Source organism: Haliaeetus albicilla, chromosome 19, assembly GCF_947461875.1.
Source record: "Haliaeetus albicilla chromosome 19, bHalAlb1.1, whole genome shotgun sequence".
NCBI classification, from domain to species: Eukaryota; Metazoa; Chordata; class Aves; order Accipitriformes; family Accipitridae; genus Haliaeetus; species Haliaeetus albicilla.
In genome coordinates this window covers 530327-544819 of record NC_091501.1, presented here as the reverse complement: position 1 = coordinate 544819, position 14493 = coordinate 530327, and the positions used below count along the sequence as shown (strand labels likewise).

The 14493-nt window shown below is 43.7% G+C and overlaps 1 protein-coding gene across 1 annotated transcript; it reads left to right on the top strand.

Annotated features, from left to right (window-relative positions):
* The first annotated feature begins 227 nt into the window (after positions 1-227).
* Positions 228-13589, top strand: XRCC6 (X-ray repair cross complementing 6). The gene is made up of 12 exons (XM_069807105.1): positions 228-449; positions 562-671; positions 1167-1305; positions 3233-3487; positions 4346-4529; positions 5908-6094; positions 7308-7476; positions 9209-9370; positions 10287-10416; positions 11140-11240; positions 12188-12301; positions 13097-13589. The coding sequence occupies exons 1-12, from the start codon at positions 359-361 to the stop codon at positions 13291-13293; spliced, it is 1839 nt and encodes a 612-aa protein (XP_069663206.1). The 5' UTR covers positions 228-358; the 3' UTR covers positions 13294-13589.
* Positions 13590-14493: the final 904 nt, after the last annotated feature.

The window sequence follows — 14493 nt, the reverse complement described above, 5'->3', positions numbered from 1 at the left end:
AGCTAGAGGCGGTGGGCGGGGGGGAAGTCCCTCCTGTCATTGGCTGAGGCTCGCGAGCCGGAGCCGCGCGCAAGGGCGGGCAGAGCTCCCGCCTTCCTTTCCCCTCCGCAACCAATCCCCGCGGGGGGAGGCGTGGCTTCCCGCGGGGAGGGGCCGTGCGCGGCGCCAGCCTCTCTCGCCATTGGTCGGAGTTACGAAGGGAGGCGGGTCCCCTGGCGAGTGTCAGTCAGCGGCGCGCGGCCGCGGCGGTTGGCGGGCCGCTGAGCGCAGGTAAGAGCGGGCGGGGCCGGCTCGCGCGGCCGGTGGGGGCACGGGCCGCCCCTCCCCTGCCGGTGAGGCTCGCGCCGCGCGGGCAGCCATGTCGGAGTGGGTCTCGTACTACCGGAGCGAGGGGCCGGGGCCGGAGGAGGAGGACGAGGACGAGCAGCAGGAGGGGACCGAGGCGGTCGGTAAGGGCCCACCGCCCCCTCACGGAGGGCAGCCCGGGGCCCGCCGCCCTCGTGGGGTGAGCGGGCGGGGGGTGGCCCGCTGCTAAAACCATTTCCCCCCCTGCTTCGGTAGCGGACTACAGGTTCTCGGGTCGGGACAGCCTCATTTTCTTAGTGGATGCCTCCAAGGCCATGTTCGAGTCTGACGGGGATGGAGTGACTCCCTTCGACATGACCGTCCAGGTAAGGCTGCCGAGGGGGCCGCCGCCGGGGACCCACCCCCGTCCTCCGCTCCGCTCCGCCGCGGGGACGGGCGCGGCTCGTCCCTCTGCCTGACCCCGGGTGTCCGCGGTGGCTGTGGAACTGGAGCGGCTCGGGGTTGGGAAGGGCTGTGGCCTGGTGGGCCGCGTCCGGCGCTGGGCGGGGGGAAGTGTCTGTACGATGAGGTCAGTCCGCCGCCGTCGTGGTGTGCTCGATAAATGTTTATTTCCTCGGCCTTGCTTGCAGAAAGGGAACGGTAATGAAAAATATGGAAGGCTGTGTACCGGGAAAGTAGTCCCTCGAAAAACAAGCTCCCACATTCTTTCTCCTCGTGAAATTAAGCTGAAGCCATGCGTCACGGTTCTTCTGTTTGCTAGAGCCTGCTTGTATAAACTGCTAATTGCCAAAGACAAAACTTTTGCACCCTTACCACAACCGATTTTCATCGTATTTTGACCTGCGTGCGTTTTTTTTCAGTGCATCCGGAACGTGTATACCAGCAAAATTATTAGTAGTGACAGGGACCTGTTAGGTGTCGTCTTCTATGGTACAGAAAAGAACAAGAACTTGGCAGATTTCAAGCACGTCTATGTTCTCCAGGAGCTGGACAATCCAGGTAAAGGCAGTAAAGTGATATGAAGGTTATGTAGAAAGATGGACTAAGGAAATCTGTGTAGTAGCATTGTCAGTAACTGGTCTCTCTGAAAACAGAGAGCTATCAGATGAACAAAAAAGTTCCTGTTGCTGAGATGCATTGGTGGTGGTGGAGGCATAGATTTAGAAATTTACTGAAAGCTTAGAAACTGAGTGGGAGCTTGGCTTTTTCTATTATAGTTTGTTTAGATCCCTTTCCTCTGTCTTTTCTTCTATTTTAATGTGGTGGTTCACTTGCTGTCCGCTAAACCTCAACAGAACTCTTGAAAGCCCATCATGTGTCTGCTGCGCTTCAGAAAAGTGCATGTATGTGCTAAGGCACCATGGATTCCAGCTGATGGAGAATATGACAGAATGGCTGAGGTTGGATGGGATTTCTGGAGGTCATCTTGTCCAACCCTCCTGCTCAAGCAGGGTCAGCTAGAACAGGTTGTCCGATACGTTGACCTGTTTGGGGTGTTCCATCTCTTATTTTCAAGTTTTGCAGTTCTTGAATGTAGCTCTTCCATTTTCTTATAATTTCTTAGAATTACATAGCATCTGCTTGAGCGCCAGTTGCAGAATTGGAAAAGGTAGTAGGAGGACTGCAAAGAATGCATGCTAGTGGTGACAGATTCTCTGACAGCACAGAGTCTTGGGGGGGGGGTTGGGGGTGTCTGCTAGCTTTTAATAGCAGCCTTTATCTCTGAGGAGGTTGGATTTCATTTTCTTAACTAGGAGATGCAGGTTTAGTGACACATGGGGTTCTCCTGAAACAACTGTGCCTTGTCCTAGTTTCAGAATTAATTACGATGGGGACCTGAAAAGACTGCCTTAGGTTCTTCTCCCTTTTCTGGCAGCAAGGGCCTTAGGCTCCTCGCTCATCCTTTTTCCTCCTCCTTCCCTGTTTGCCCTTTTCCCTGTGTTAGAGGCAGTAGCTTCACCATGCTGATAAAGACAGTGCAGGTGAAAGGTGGGTGTTGTTAAAAAGGAAGAGAATCATGTATTTGCTGCCCCTGAAGAGCAGTGTGCTCTGGAGAAGGAAGAAATGCTATAGTTAGTTATTATGTAGTACTTAATGATGAACACTTTTGCTGTTAATTCAATGGCAGCTGAGGAAATGAAAATAAAGTAGTAAATGGGGGAGAGGGAGGACATTCTCAGATGAGATTTCAAAAGTGCTATAGAATTTGAGTGAAGGACAAAGGAAGAAGCTCTGCAGAATGCACTAGCTGAAAAATGAAAGCTTGTCTCCCTTTGTACAGTTATGGGAGAAAACAGTCTGCTGTAGACAGGTGGGAAAAGGAGTCATAGTTGGCCTGGAGTAATCCGCAGAGCTTTAGAAAGGCCATCGACACCTGCCCTGGATGTTGCTGTGTTCCATGTGGTGATCTACAGGCTGCATCTGACCTCTAGGTTGAGTCTATCTGGCACAAGGGGCAGGAGAGCAGGAGGAATTATCTACCTTCTCAACGTGCGGTGGAGATGCAGGATGTGTTTCAGGCTCCTCTCCTTCCTCTGGTGGCGCAGCAGTGTGCCATGCCTCTGCAGTGGGTGCAATTGTTGCCTTTCCTGCTCAGCACTTGTCCTTTCAGTGTAGAGGGTCTGCGATACTTCGATCCCAGCCTGTTTCCCTCCCTCAAGAGGGAGAGCCCCACATCGGTGCCAGGGCACTTTGTGTCCTTTTGGCCCTGGTATGTGCTTTCAAGTGGTAACCGGCTTGCAATGTTGCAAATGTTAGGCTATGCTGAACCATTTTCTCAGCCAGGTGTTGGAAGGGCACTGCCACAGAAGTGCTAGGGGACCTTACTCGGACATGAGCTGCGAGGGACCCTCGTTGCATATTTAGAAGAGTTTATGGTACTTCTTTCAGTATTTCTAATGCATGTGAATGCTGTTATCCCCCTTAGGTGCAAAGCGCGTTCTAGAGCTGGACCAATACAGGGGAGACGAAGGACGAGTACTTTTCCGTGAGACCTTTGGCCACAATGCTGACTATTCACTGGGTGAAGCACTCTGGGCCTGCTCTAATCTCTTCAGCGATGTCCGAGTCAGACTGAGCCACAAAAGGATCATGCTCTTCACCAATGAGGATGACCCTCATGCCAATGACAGTGCCAAAGCCAAGCTGGCCAGGACCAGAGCTGGTGATCTGAGAGACACAGGTCATTATTTTCCCCTTTAATTTTGGGCAGAATAAAAGTGATGTATCCTCACAGCAGATGTTGACTGCATTGCAAGTCTGTGACGGAAAAAGAATGTAAAATCATCAGAACCGGGGAATCTTTCTGAAGCTTTCCAAAGGAGAAATTTGGTATCTAATCTAAATTAGAAAATCTGTTCTCCAATCTGGTATGCAACAACTAACACTTATTTTCTAGGATCTCTTTTTCTACTCTGGTAGCATAAACCAGGACTTGAGAGGGCGATGGAAAACAAACTCCACTTTTTTTTCATTATTCCACCATTTTCCAGGAAGGAAACAATAACACTAAGTTAACACAAAAGGAAAATTACTTTAATGGCTCCATTTTGAATTGGCTGAAGAACAGCAACCAGAGCTCAGAGACTAGAGAGCAAATGCTTCGTTAGTTCAGCTATGTAGCTGAGATCACCACTGTTTTTGGAGTTCAGCAGATGTGCTGGATCTAGAAGCTGTGAGGCTTCCTTAAACCATTAGCCTTTATAACCGGGAAAGGGGAGTTTCTAAACTCATTACTTCCCTCTATGCCTGAGTTAAGATTATGTTTTATAGGAGCTTGTCAGAGCTGTTTCATACACAAAGTTGTCCAGATTCTTAATTAGGGAGGAAACATTTTCTGTGGCATGTTGTTTTGACTGAAGTTGAAGAATGTCTTTTGCCTCTTTCCCTGGAAGCTTTCACATCTGATGCAGATGACAATCTGGAGCTTATTCTTGCTTAAATTCTTCGCTTAGAGAAATCTGAGAGTGCTGAGAAACATGCCGATGTAAGAAAAAGGCAGTTTGTGTGGTCCTCCTCCTATCTCTTTCTTTGTTTCTAGGTATCATCCTGGATTTGATGCACTTGAAGAAGCCTGGAGGGTTCGATATCTCTTTGTTCTACAGGGATATCATAAACACAGCAGAGGATGAGGACCTTGGGATCCAGCCTGGGGAGTCAGGGAAACTGGAACATCTCATGAAGAAAGTACGAGCAAAGGAGACAAACAAACGGGCTTTAGTCAGGTTTGTGCCTAGTTATGATATTTCATTCAGTGGAGACACCTGATGTTATTTTTAGACTGCATCTCACCTCCCTCTTCTGGAATGATTGGTCTATAAAGGCATCAGTGCTTACATTCCATCATCTTAATTCCTTAGTCCAAGATTGGTGTTTCTTCTGTAGCTTCCAAGGATATTGTCCTTGGTGGATGAGAAGAGTGGAGAGGGAAGCTAGGCCTCCTTTTTTGCTCTCTGTGACATCTCCTGTATTGAGCTTGGCCAGAAATGATCCTTTTTTCAAAAAAATGACATCATTGCCAAGTAAAATACTTACCAAAAAATCTGTAACATGTAATATGGTTAGTTTATAGTGAAATCTGATTGAAATGAGGCTTTTCTTACTAGTGTTAACTTAGAAAAATTTAATCTCAATGTGACTGGTAGGTATTTTGGCCTGTTACTAAATAGTTATATGTGGCCAGTCTGTCTAGGGAGTTGGTGTGGATTCACACAGCCTTGATATTTCTGATCTCCTACTGAAAGATTAGAGATACTTACAGAGAGATTAAAAGGATCTTGATGAAGCAGAGAGAAAGTATTTTTGGAATCACATGTTCCGTAACAGTTGGGTTTTTTAATGAGTGAGTTCATAGCAGAATGATATGGAAGCACAGTAAGGGAATGAACTTCACAGCCTAGTGTTTTTTTTAAGGTACTTAAAAAAAAAAAATTAAAAAAAATTAAAAAAAATCCCAACCTGAGCTGTTGTCACTGGCATTCTTGCTCCAGCTCTCAGCTTTATTTGCCTCTTCTGGGAATGTTCCTCAAGCTTTCTAATAGTTGAGGAGGAAGAATCCCATACTAGTGATATGTTTTAGAGGAGAGGAAGTAACATTCACTGTTCTGCTCTCAGAACTTGAAGATTACCTCCAATTTTAAACCTTTACTTCTGAATTTTTCTCTAACTTGGATTATTATTTTTTCTTAAATCGTGGTATTGTTTGTCTTGATGGGGTTCTTTTGGGGAATTTTGCCTTTTGTGTGAACAGCTGTGTGAATTCAGAGGTCACATTGCATTAAGCACAAGTGGGGTGCCCAAATGTGAACTTGTCCTGTGCTCTGCTTAAGCGTAGCTGCCCTTCAGTGTGAAAACAGGTGAAAGAAATATGGTAAAGCATTTGTGTTTAAATCATTTTTATGACCAGAAGTGATTGCATTGGAAGAGTGTTTTTATACAAGTGAGATTGTGACTCAAGTAATAGTATGTTTCCAGAGATACATGTGATTTTGGGGGAGGAGAATAGGAGGAGGTCAGAGAAAATAAATTATCTGAGGAGATGACTTTCTTTTGCAAAAGTGATCTTTTGGAAGGCTCAAGTCTGTATCTGCTTTTTTTACACAGGTTAAATCTGTATCTGAACAAAGATCTGTCACTTTCTGTTGGTGTTTTCAACCTCATTCAAAAAGCTTATAAGCCATATCCGGTGAAGCTTTATCGGGAAACTAATGAACCGGTTAAAACGAAAACAAGGATGTTTAATGGAAAAACAGGCAGCTTGCTCCTGCCGAGTGACACAAAAAGGGCTCAGGTAACGTATTGATTATGTGCCTGCTTTTTCCTGGCTCTGTGATGTGTGTGGTGGAGATGCTGATTCTCTTGCTGTGTTTGTATTTCATTTGCAAGATCAGATGCAGAAATATTTACATCTATATGTCCCTAGGGATAGCCTGGTCACTTCATAAGCCACGCAGAGCAAGAGTGGGTTGTTTCTCTGGCATAACTGTCAAGGGAAAGCATAGCCGCTGGTGGAAGGGCACTCAGGAACACAGGTCATTTCTTTCTGTACGGCAGAACCAGGTTGTCAGAACCTGACCTTACATGGCCTTGTGCTATTGCTGCTGGTGTTATCTTTTGATTCATTAGGAAAAGATTTTGTCCATTTTATTAAACATACAAGTGTGAATAACGGGGGGGATTGGAGCTCTTTTCCAAACAGAAAAATAAGTATATTACCTTCGTTTTTTGTTATTTTGTTCTTTGCTTTGCCTTCCTGCTTGATAGTTTGGCTGATGTAGATTGAATGTCACATTCTGTTCAGGTACAGCCTTATTTCAAAGCAGGATATGCAGTTGCTAGGTGTATTGTCACAAGAGCACTTTGTGTGTCGTTCCATGCCAAAGGCTCTTAAAGTTGTTGTCTTAAGATTAAATATTAAGTTTATTTATACTGGACATTAGTTTCTTGAAATAAAGTACAGGAGATGAACAGAAAGCTGAGTGTTAAGCCCTGATGTCTAACGTCAGCAGCTGGACTACAATATGTTTTTGTGACTTATGAGTGATGCTTCAAAAGTGTTGTTTCTTGGTCACTGTTTCTGCCAGCAGTATGTAGCTGACATGCATCTGCTCAAGCAAGTTTAGAATCAGATGGGACCTCTGAAAACGTCTGGTCCAACCCAGCCGAGAGCAAGGCTCACAAAACCAGATCAAGTCGCTCCAGCGTTTGTTTGGGTCAGCTCTGAAGAACTCCAAGGATGAGATGTGAATCTGTGCTAGGGCTTAACCGTTGTCCTAGGAAAGTGCATTTTGCTAATGTCCAGGTGGCATTTGCCTTTGGGTAGTGGTCACGCACCGTGACTTGCCATTTCACTCTGCCCTCATGGTGACAGTTTACTCTGTCTTGTCTATAACCCTCTTTTCAGTAGTGGAAAACAGCAATTGCATTCTCTTCCTAACCTCGCTGCTCCCCCGCAATTTTTTTTTTATGCTGGCAGCATTACTATCTGCTCTTCCCTGGTTTAGACATATGGAAACCGCCAGATTGTGATGGAGAAAGAGGAAACAGAAGAATTAAAGCGGTTTGATTCTCTGGGCTTATATCTGATTGGCTTCAAACCACTTTCAATGCTAAAACAGCACCACCATGTCAAGCCCTCCCAGTTCATCTATCCTGAGGAGTCCTTAGTAAGTGGTAAGTAAAGATGGCAAGAGAAGATTCACCACCTTGCATTACGGTAACCAGCTGATTCATAGTGTGTTTGAGTGGGGATCACTGAGTGTAAAATCTTTGTCTAACTTAAAAACTTGCTAATGTTAAAAAGTATAGAATTAACTGTTACTGCCCCTTTCAGCTGCAGTTAAGTCTTGTTTTCTTTAATAGCAGAAGAGCCAGTTGGGCTTAATGTTTCACCCATCATGACAAGCAGCTATTCAAGCTATGCAGATGTAGTCCCCAAATATTTGGTTTTCTCATTCATGAAAGTGAAGGATCCTAGTACCTGACAAGAAGGCAAAGGTGGTTAAAAAACAAACAAACAAAAACCAAACCCCAAACCAGTGAAGATAACTGCCGGTTTTAAGTCTGTCCTGGTTTCAGCTGAGATAGAGTTAATTTTCTTTCTAGTAGCTGGTATAGTGTTATGTCTTGGATTCAGTATGAGAAGAATGTTGATAACACACTGATGTTTTCAGTTGTTGCTGAGTAGTTTTTATACTACGTCAAGGATTTTTCAGCTTCTGATGCCAGCAAGGAGGCTGGAGGGGCACAAGAAGTTGGGAAGGGGACACAGCAGGACAGCTGACCCAAACTGGCCAGAGTACTATTCCATACCATGTGATGTCATGCCCAGTATATAAAATGGGGGGAGTGAGCTTGGGGAGGATCGCCGCTTGGGAACTAATTGAGCATCAGTTGGCGAGTAGTGAGCAATTGCATTGTGCATCGCTTGTTTTGTATGTTCCAATCCTTTTATTATTATTGCCTTTTTATTATTGTTATTATTATCATTATTAGTTTCTTCCTTTCTGTTCTATTACACTGTTCTTATCTCAGCCCACGAGTTTTACCTTTCTACTTCCGATTCTTTCCTCCATCCCGGGGGGGGGGGGGAGGGGCGGGGAGTGAATGAGCGGCTGCGTGGTGCTTAGTTGCTGGCTGGGGTTAAACCATGACAAAGTCTATATCAGCTAGGAGTGGAAACACAATACTCAGGAAGTAAGGTTGAATTAACAGCACTTTATGGGCTTGTAAAGAGAGGAGAGGAAGCTTAGGACTGCTTTTTCTCCCCTTTTTATGTATATATGTAAGTTTGCTTATCTAGAAATACAGTGTTAATCCATCCCAAGCTGCAATAGTAAAGAAAAAACTCCAGCTCCTCAATCTACCAGTGGATAAAGAGGGCTGAGTTATGACCAGATGCTTTGCCATGTCTGACTAAAGAAGAACCTTTACAGTACCTTCTCCAGCTTAGCAGTTTCCTGAATCAAACACCTTACTTGTATGTCAGTCTGTTCCTGACCACTGAATCTAGTAAAATACAAAGCAAATGTGTGCCTCGAGAGGAACATTGCAAGCTGAATTCTTAGTATGTTCTGCAAAAGTTCCTATGATGTGCTGCTACTATGATGTGCCGCCAGACCAGGAGGAGGCTTTGCAGGTACTTGTTTCCAATTTTCAACTGTATTTCATTGCTCGGATGTTAGTGATATCATTTCTCTCACCAGAACTCCTGCTGCTCTGGTCAGGAGAGACACTAACATTGTTATTTTTGAGGGCTGCCCCTTCCAAAAGTTGCTTTTTACCTCTGGAATTTTACAAGCAACTCAAAAGAAGTCACAGGTTCTGAAACTGTAATATCTAGAGTTACGTTCCTGAACAAAGGAGCAAAGCTGTCAATTTGACCAATACTGTCTTGTCTTTGCAGGGAGTACAACGCTATTTAATGCCTTACTGATGAAATGCTTGGAGAAGCAGGTGATGGCACTGTGCAGATACACTGCCCGCCGGAATACTCCCCCTCGCTTTGTGGCCCTTGTTCCCCAGGAGGAAGAGGTGGATGAGCAGAAAGTGCAGATAGCCCCTCCAGGTATGGGAAGAGATGCTCCCTTTCCCTGCACGATCAGGTGCAGTCAGCATAATAGCCTCCTGTATTGTGTGAAAATGTTCTTAGTGCTGCTCCCCTTAAAACTGAGGAGAGTGCTTTCCAACATCCCTTTTCTTCTGTTTTGTCATTGTAAGCATCTGATGTTGAATCTATTTTTAAAACCCCAGTTGCATCAGTGCTTGCTCAGGTATCACACGGCTACAGTATTTTCCCTGCCTCCTACCTCTTTTTAGCAGTCTCAAGTAACTGACCTAAAAATTAAAAGCTCTTTTTTCTGCTTGCTGACTAGACAGAATGTCTTTCCCTGAATTTTATTGTCTGCTCGGATACATTTTAAAGTGTTAAATAAATAATCGTGCATATTGAGCCTCACACCTTATCAGCTGAGTGGGGAATGATGAGGGAGCAAAGGCAGACTCTTGCTCTTTTGCATTTTCTCACCTCTTTAACTGGAAAATCCTCTTCTGGGAGAATGTGAAGTAGGGTAATAACACTGCTTGTGTACAAAGTGAAGCATTTCAGAAATAACATGTGGGCATTAACTTAATTTTCAAACAAGCCTTTTTCAAGCTCATATCCAGGGAGAGATGGGGAAGGTGGACAAGTTGATCTCCTGCATAAAAAGCAAGTCACAAGTATCCAGCTCTTAGCTATGCATTTAGTTCAAATCTCTTTCAAAAAGCCATTAGTGATGTTGCTTGTACACACTGAGATTGGGATTCAGTGTCGTGCTGTAGGTACTAGGAGGTATTATGGATTGCTGTTGTTTACAACAAAATAGCTAGCTAGTTTGGAGACATCAGACCTAGATAATAAGCATCTTGGTCTTTCCCATAAATCATTGTTCTGAGGCCGTGGTTCTGTATAACTGTTCTCTTGCTCCCTCTCTTCCATGTAGGTTTCCACATCATTTTCCTACCATACGCAGATGACAAACGGAATGTTGATTTTACAGAAAAGGTGCCAGCCAGCCGAGAGCAGGTGGAAAAAATGAAGGAAATAATTCAAAAACTTCGGTTCAAATACAGGTACAGGGAGATAAATTGTGTGCGGAGTGTGACATAGGGAAGAAAGCGCAACCCTGTTGCTTGCTCTGTTGCACACATTGTTGGGTTGTGGTGTCCACGAGGTGAGATTTTGATGTATTTTGATGCAAATTGCTTCCCTTTGCAGTAGCTTTGTCTAAACTTTATTCTTAATCATTCTGAATACCCAGGCACCACACGCTTTATGTAGCATGTTCTGGAGTTCTTCATAGAATTGCTCTTGTTCTCTGGGCTGTTGTCATTTGTTGCAGAGGTATCACATTTTATTGTGGTTCTGCCGATCTATTGCAGATCAGACCTGGACTGTTTAAATTAGAGCACTTTAGGGAGAATGGTTAGGTCTTTTTCATTATAGCTAGGATAAATTTTATGAAGTGCTTTTACAGGACACGTTTTCCTAGGTATGTGGAAAGTAACATAACTGTTATTAAAGTAGAATTAACTGTTATTAAAGTAGAATGCCACTGTCTCCCATTTGTCTCGCACAGCTTTCTAAGTCTTGCACAGCTTTCTAATGTGGTTGATGCATGACAGGATAGTGATTCAGCAGGTGAATTGGAAAGAGGAAAAGCAGTTCCTCTGATGAGATGGATTGTTGTGTGGGAAGGAGGGAAGTTTTACTTTGAAATAAGTTGGTGGTAGATCTTATGTGTCTTGTCTGTCTTCTGGGCAGCATGCATTGACATTTTGGGGGATTCTTGACAGGGCTGACAGCTTTGAGAACCCAGTTTTGCAGCAGCACTTCAGGAATCTGGAGGCTTTGGCACTGGATATGATGGAACCAGAACAAGCTGAGGATCTTACAAGTGAGAATTATTGGTGGGTGTGAAGGGGGGTGGGGTAGAGGGCTCTTGACTTTGTTCTAAGTCAGAGATACGCTACTACAAATCCAAATGTCTTTTAAAAAATATTGCAGTTGTGTGCACTTCCAAGATGTAGAATTCTGGATGTGTCCATTCTGAAATATTGACACCTTACTTTCTAATGCTGTCACTTTTAAGATAAAGGAAAAATCGTTCACTTTACCCTCCAAAATTAAAATTGAATCACCTTTTTCTATGGTGACAAATGCTTCTCTGAAATTTCTCTCTTCAGGAATCTAATTAATATTTCAGTCTGATAAATAGACAGTTACTCAGAGAATGATTCTGCTAGGAGGCAATGATGCTGCCTTGTGGCTGTGAGAGTTTCTATAGAAGAATATCTTGTCAAAGGATAGAAACCTACTCCTGGAGGGGAAGTTCCTTTTTTAAAACTGTGTTGTAATCCAGGAATAGTGTTAGAGTAACTATTTGTCTCTTCTGAAGTGATACCTAACAAATAATCTAGGCCCCTGTGCTAGATACCATACAAATACATGACAGAAACAAACTGTTCTGCCTCAAACTACTCGCAACCTTAGATAGTAACCTGTTGTATTTTCAATGTCTGAGATTAGACCTAGGTAACAGTGCAAGCAGGCAGGTGATCTTCTACATCACTTCCACCTTGTCCGTTTTGTTCTGCATATATATTTCCTGTTCAGGGATATGTGCAAGTTCATTATATCTGTATAACACAAACTCTCAAGATTATCAAGAGCTGTAAATTTCTCATTTGGGAATACCATAACATATGTCTTTGCATTTTGCATGCTTGCAAGATGCTTGCATGCTGATTATTACGGAAGCACAATTGTATCTGGTGATGGCCTTGTTTAGACTTCCCTGTGATCACTCTCTTGTTGAGAGGGCAAATCTTTCTCTTTTGCCAGTGCCAAAGGCTGAAGAGATGAACCGCAGGCTGGGGAACCTGGTGGAGGAGTTTAAGCAGCTGGTTTATCCCCCTGACTACAATCCGGATGGGAAAGCTGTAAAGCGAAAACAAGGTAAGTAATGATGGTGCAGACGCACAACATGGTGTCTGTATTCTCTTTAGAAGTTTCTGTGTTTTCAGTTTGTCTCATAGTTTAAAGAAGCTGCTTGTGCAAGAACTCTCTTTACTCATCTCCACAACAAAGTGGATTTATATCCAGTGGTGATTCTTAGGAAGTAGAGGATATTGTGGTATCCAGTTGGAGAGCTGCTGGAATGAGAAACTGCATAGTGAAGTATAGGAAGCAATGTGGCTAAATGATTGTAAAATATAGTTTACCTTTTTTTTTTAAATAATTTTGGTTTTTATGACAGAGTAGTAAAATCGTTCATGCTTTCAGTTGGTGTTGGTGAGGAAGCAGACTTTTATGCATGGGCTGTTCGGCAAGTCCAAGATGGGCATCTTTAGGGCTAAATGTCTAAGTAATGCTGAAGTACTTGTGTAGTTTGGGAGTCTATGAAACTGCATAAAGTGGGAGGGTCAGTTAGTTGAGCTCCCTGTGGAATCATTGCATTCTGCTGTCTCGATGAGAATCCCTTAAAAGTTTCATTTGGGGGTGGTCTTTCCGTCAGAACACAAAGTTTCATACTTGAGCTTGAGATCACTCCTATCAATGAAATACTACATGACTTACGTGGTGAGTGATACCTGCTTCTTAAAACAAAATGTGTAAACTAGGTCCGTGTGTAGGTAGCTGTTTAAGTACCATGTGCTAATGGCCACCAACTGTCGTATGTCTAAGAAACGTTGATGCCTTTCTATTAAGAAATTGTTTAAAATCTTGGTGATCTAAAATTTATCTTTCTAGCTTCTGATAGTCAAACTGAGAAGAGGCCCAAGGTAGAACTCTCAAAAGATGAGCTGCGGAGTCATGTGCAGAAGGGCACTCTAGGCAAGCTCACTGTACCTGTTCTGAAGGACGTGTGCCGGCTTTATGGGCTGAAGGGTGGAGGAAAGAAGCAGGAGCTCATGGATGCGTTAACTGAATACTTCAGTGAGCACTAAGCAGGAGTGAAAGGCCCTGGCTGACTTCCATCTGCTTAAAATTTTAGTTGTCTTATGCAGATGCTGTGTCTGTTTAATCTTGCTGTGGAGGAGAAGGCGGCTAAATGTTGCTGCATCTAGCAGTGGAGAAACTTTTTACTCTTAGTTGTGAAACATCTCTGCAAAGTTGGATTCTGTTCACAGTAGCCAAAGGCAGAATGAAATTCCCTGCTAACGCAGGTCACCCACTGCAAGTGAACACAGTTGTGCCTTCCTGGTTTCTTAATAAAAGTTATTTTGGACTTCTTATTTTGCAACACTGGCTGTACCATCTTTGCATCATAAAGACAGCAAAACTCACTTCAATGTAAGAAAACAGAATGATCTGTGTTAATGGCACCATGTGAATCCAAGCAGCAGGTCAAGTCTTTGTGCTAACAGAGGGTATAAATGTGGTGTATTACTCTCCTGCTCTCCAAAACAGCCAGTCAGTATCAGTACTTGTGATCCAATTGGGTTCTTTGCCACCATTAGCGTTATAGACATTACTAGCAGATCATAAAGGAGAAAATCATGACTGGGAAGCAGTAGCCAAACCTTTGGGCAAAAAGCCAGCACTTCACAAAGCTGCACAGCCAGGTTTTTCATTTTTAAATGGTAATAGCAAAAGCTGGTTTAAAAAAGAAAAAAAAAAAAAAAAAAAAAAGTCATGTTCCCTGGAAGGCTGCAAGCACTTACTCCAGTTAAATTACTGCAATGGCATAGAGCTTTTCCACCTCTGTAGCAAGTATGAGTCAGACTATTGTGCAGGCTTCTGTACTCAAATCTGTGCTTTAGAAACAGAAAAATAGCAAGTTGTGGAGTGTAGCCCTTGTTACGTCCAGTATTTTTTTTTTTTTTTTCATCACACTTACAGAGACTGCATCTCGGGCTGTGTTTTGGTTCTTAAACTTCCACCCCTGGCATGCCCCACCTGTCTTGCAGTGCAAGATGACTAAAACTAATAGTCATTGCCCTTGCTCTAGGAAACTACTAACTGTTTAGCTAAACTGTAACTTTCTACAGGGGGCAAACATAGGATACATAAGGTGTCCATTTTGGTCTTGTGTGGTGGTTTTAGCGTTCAGGGATTCCTGTGTTTGGCACGCAAACTATTAGGCAACTTATTGAAGAATTAAGTCATACATTAAGGTTGTAGCAGTGCTGTCATGCGGCACATAC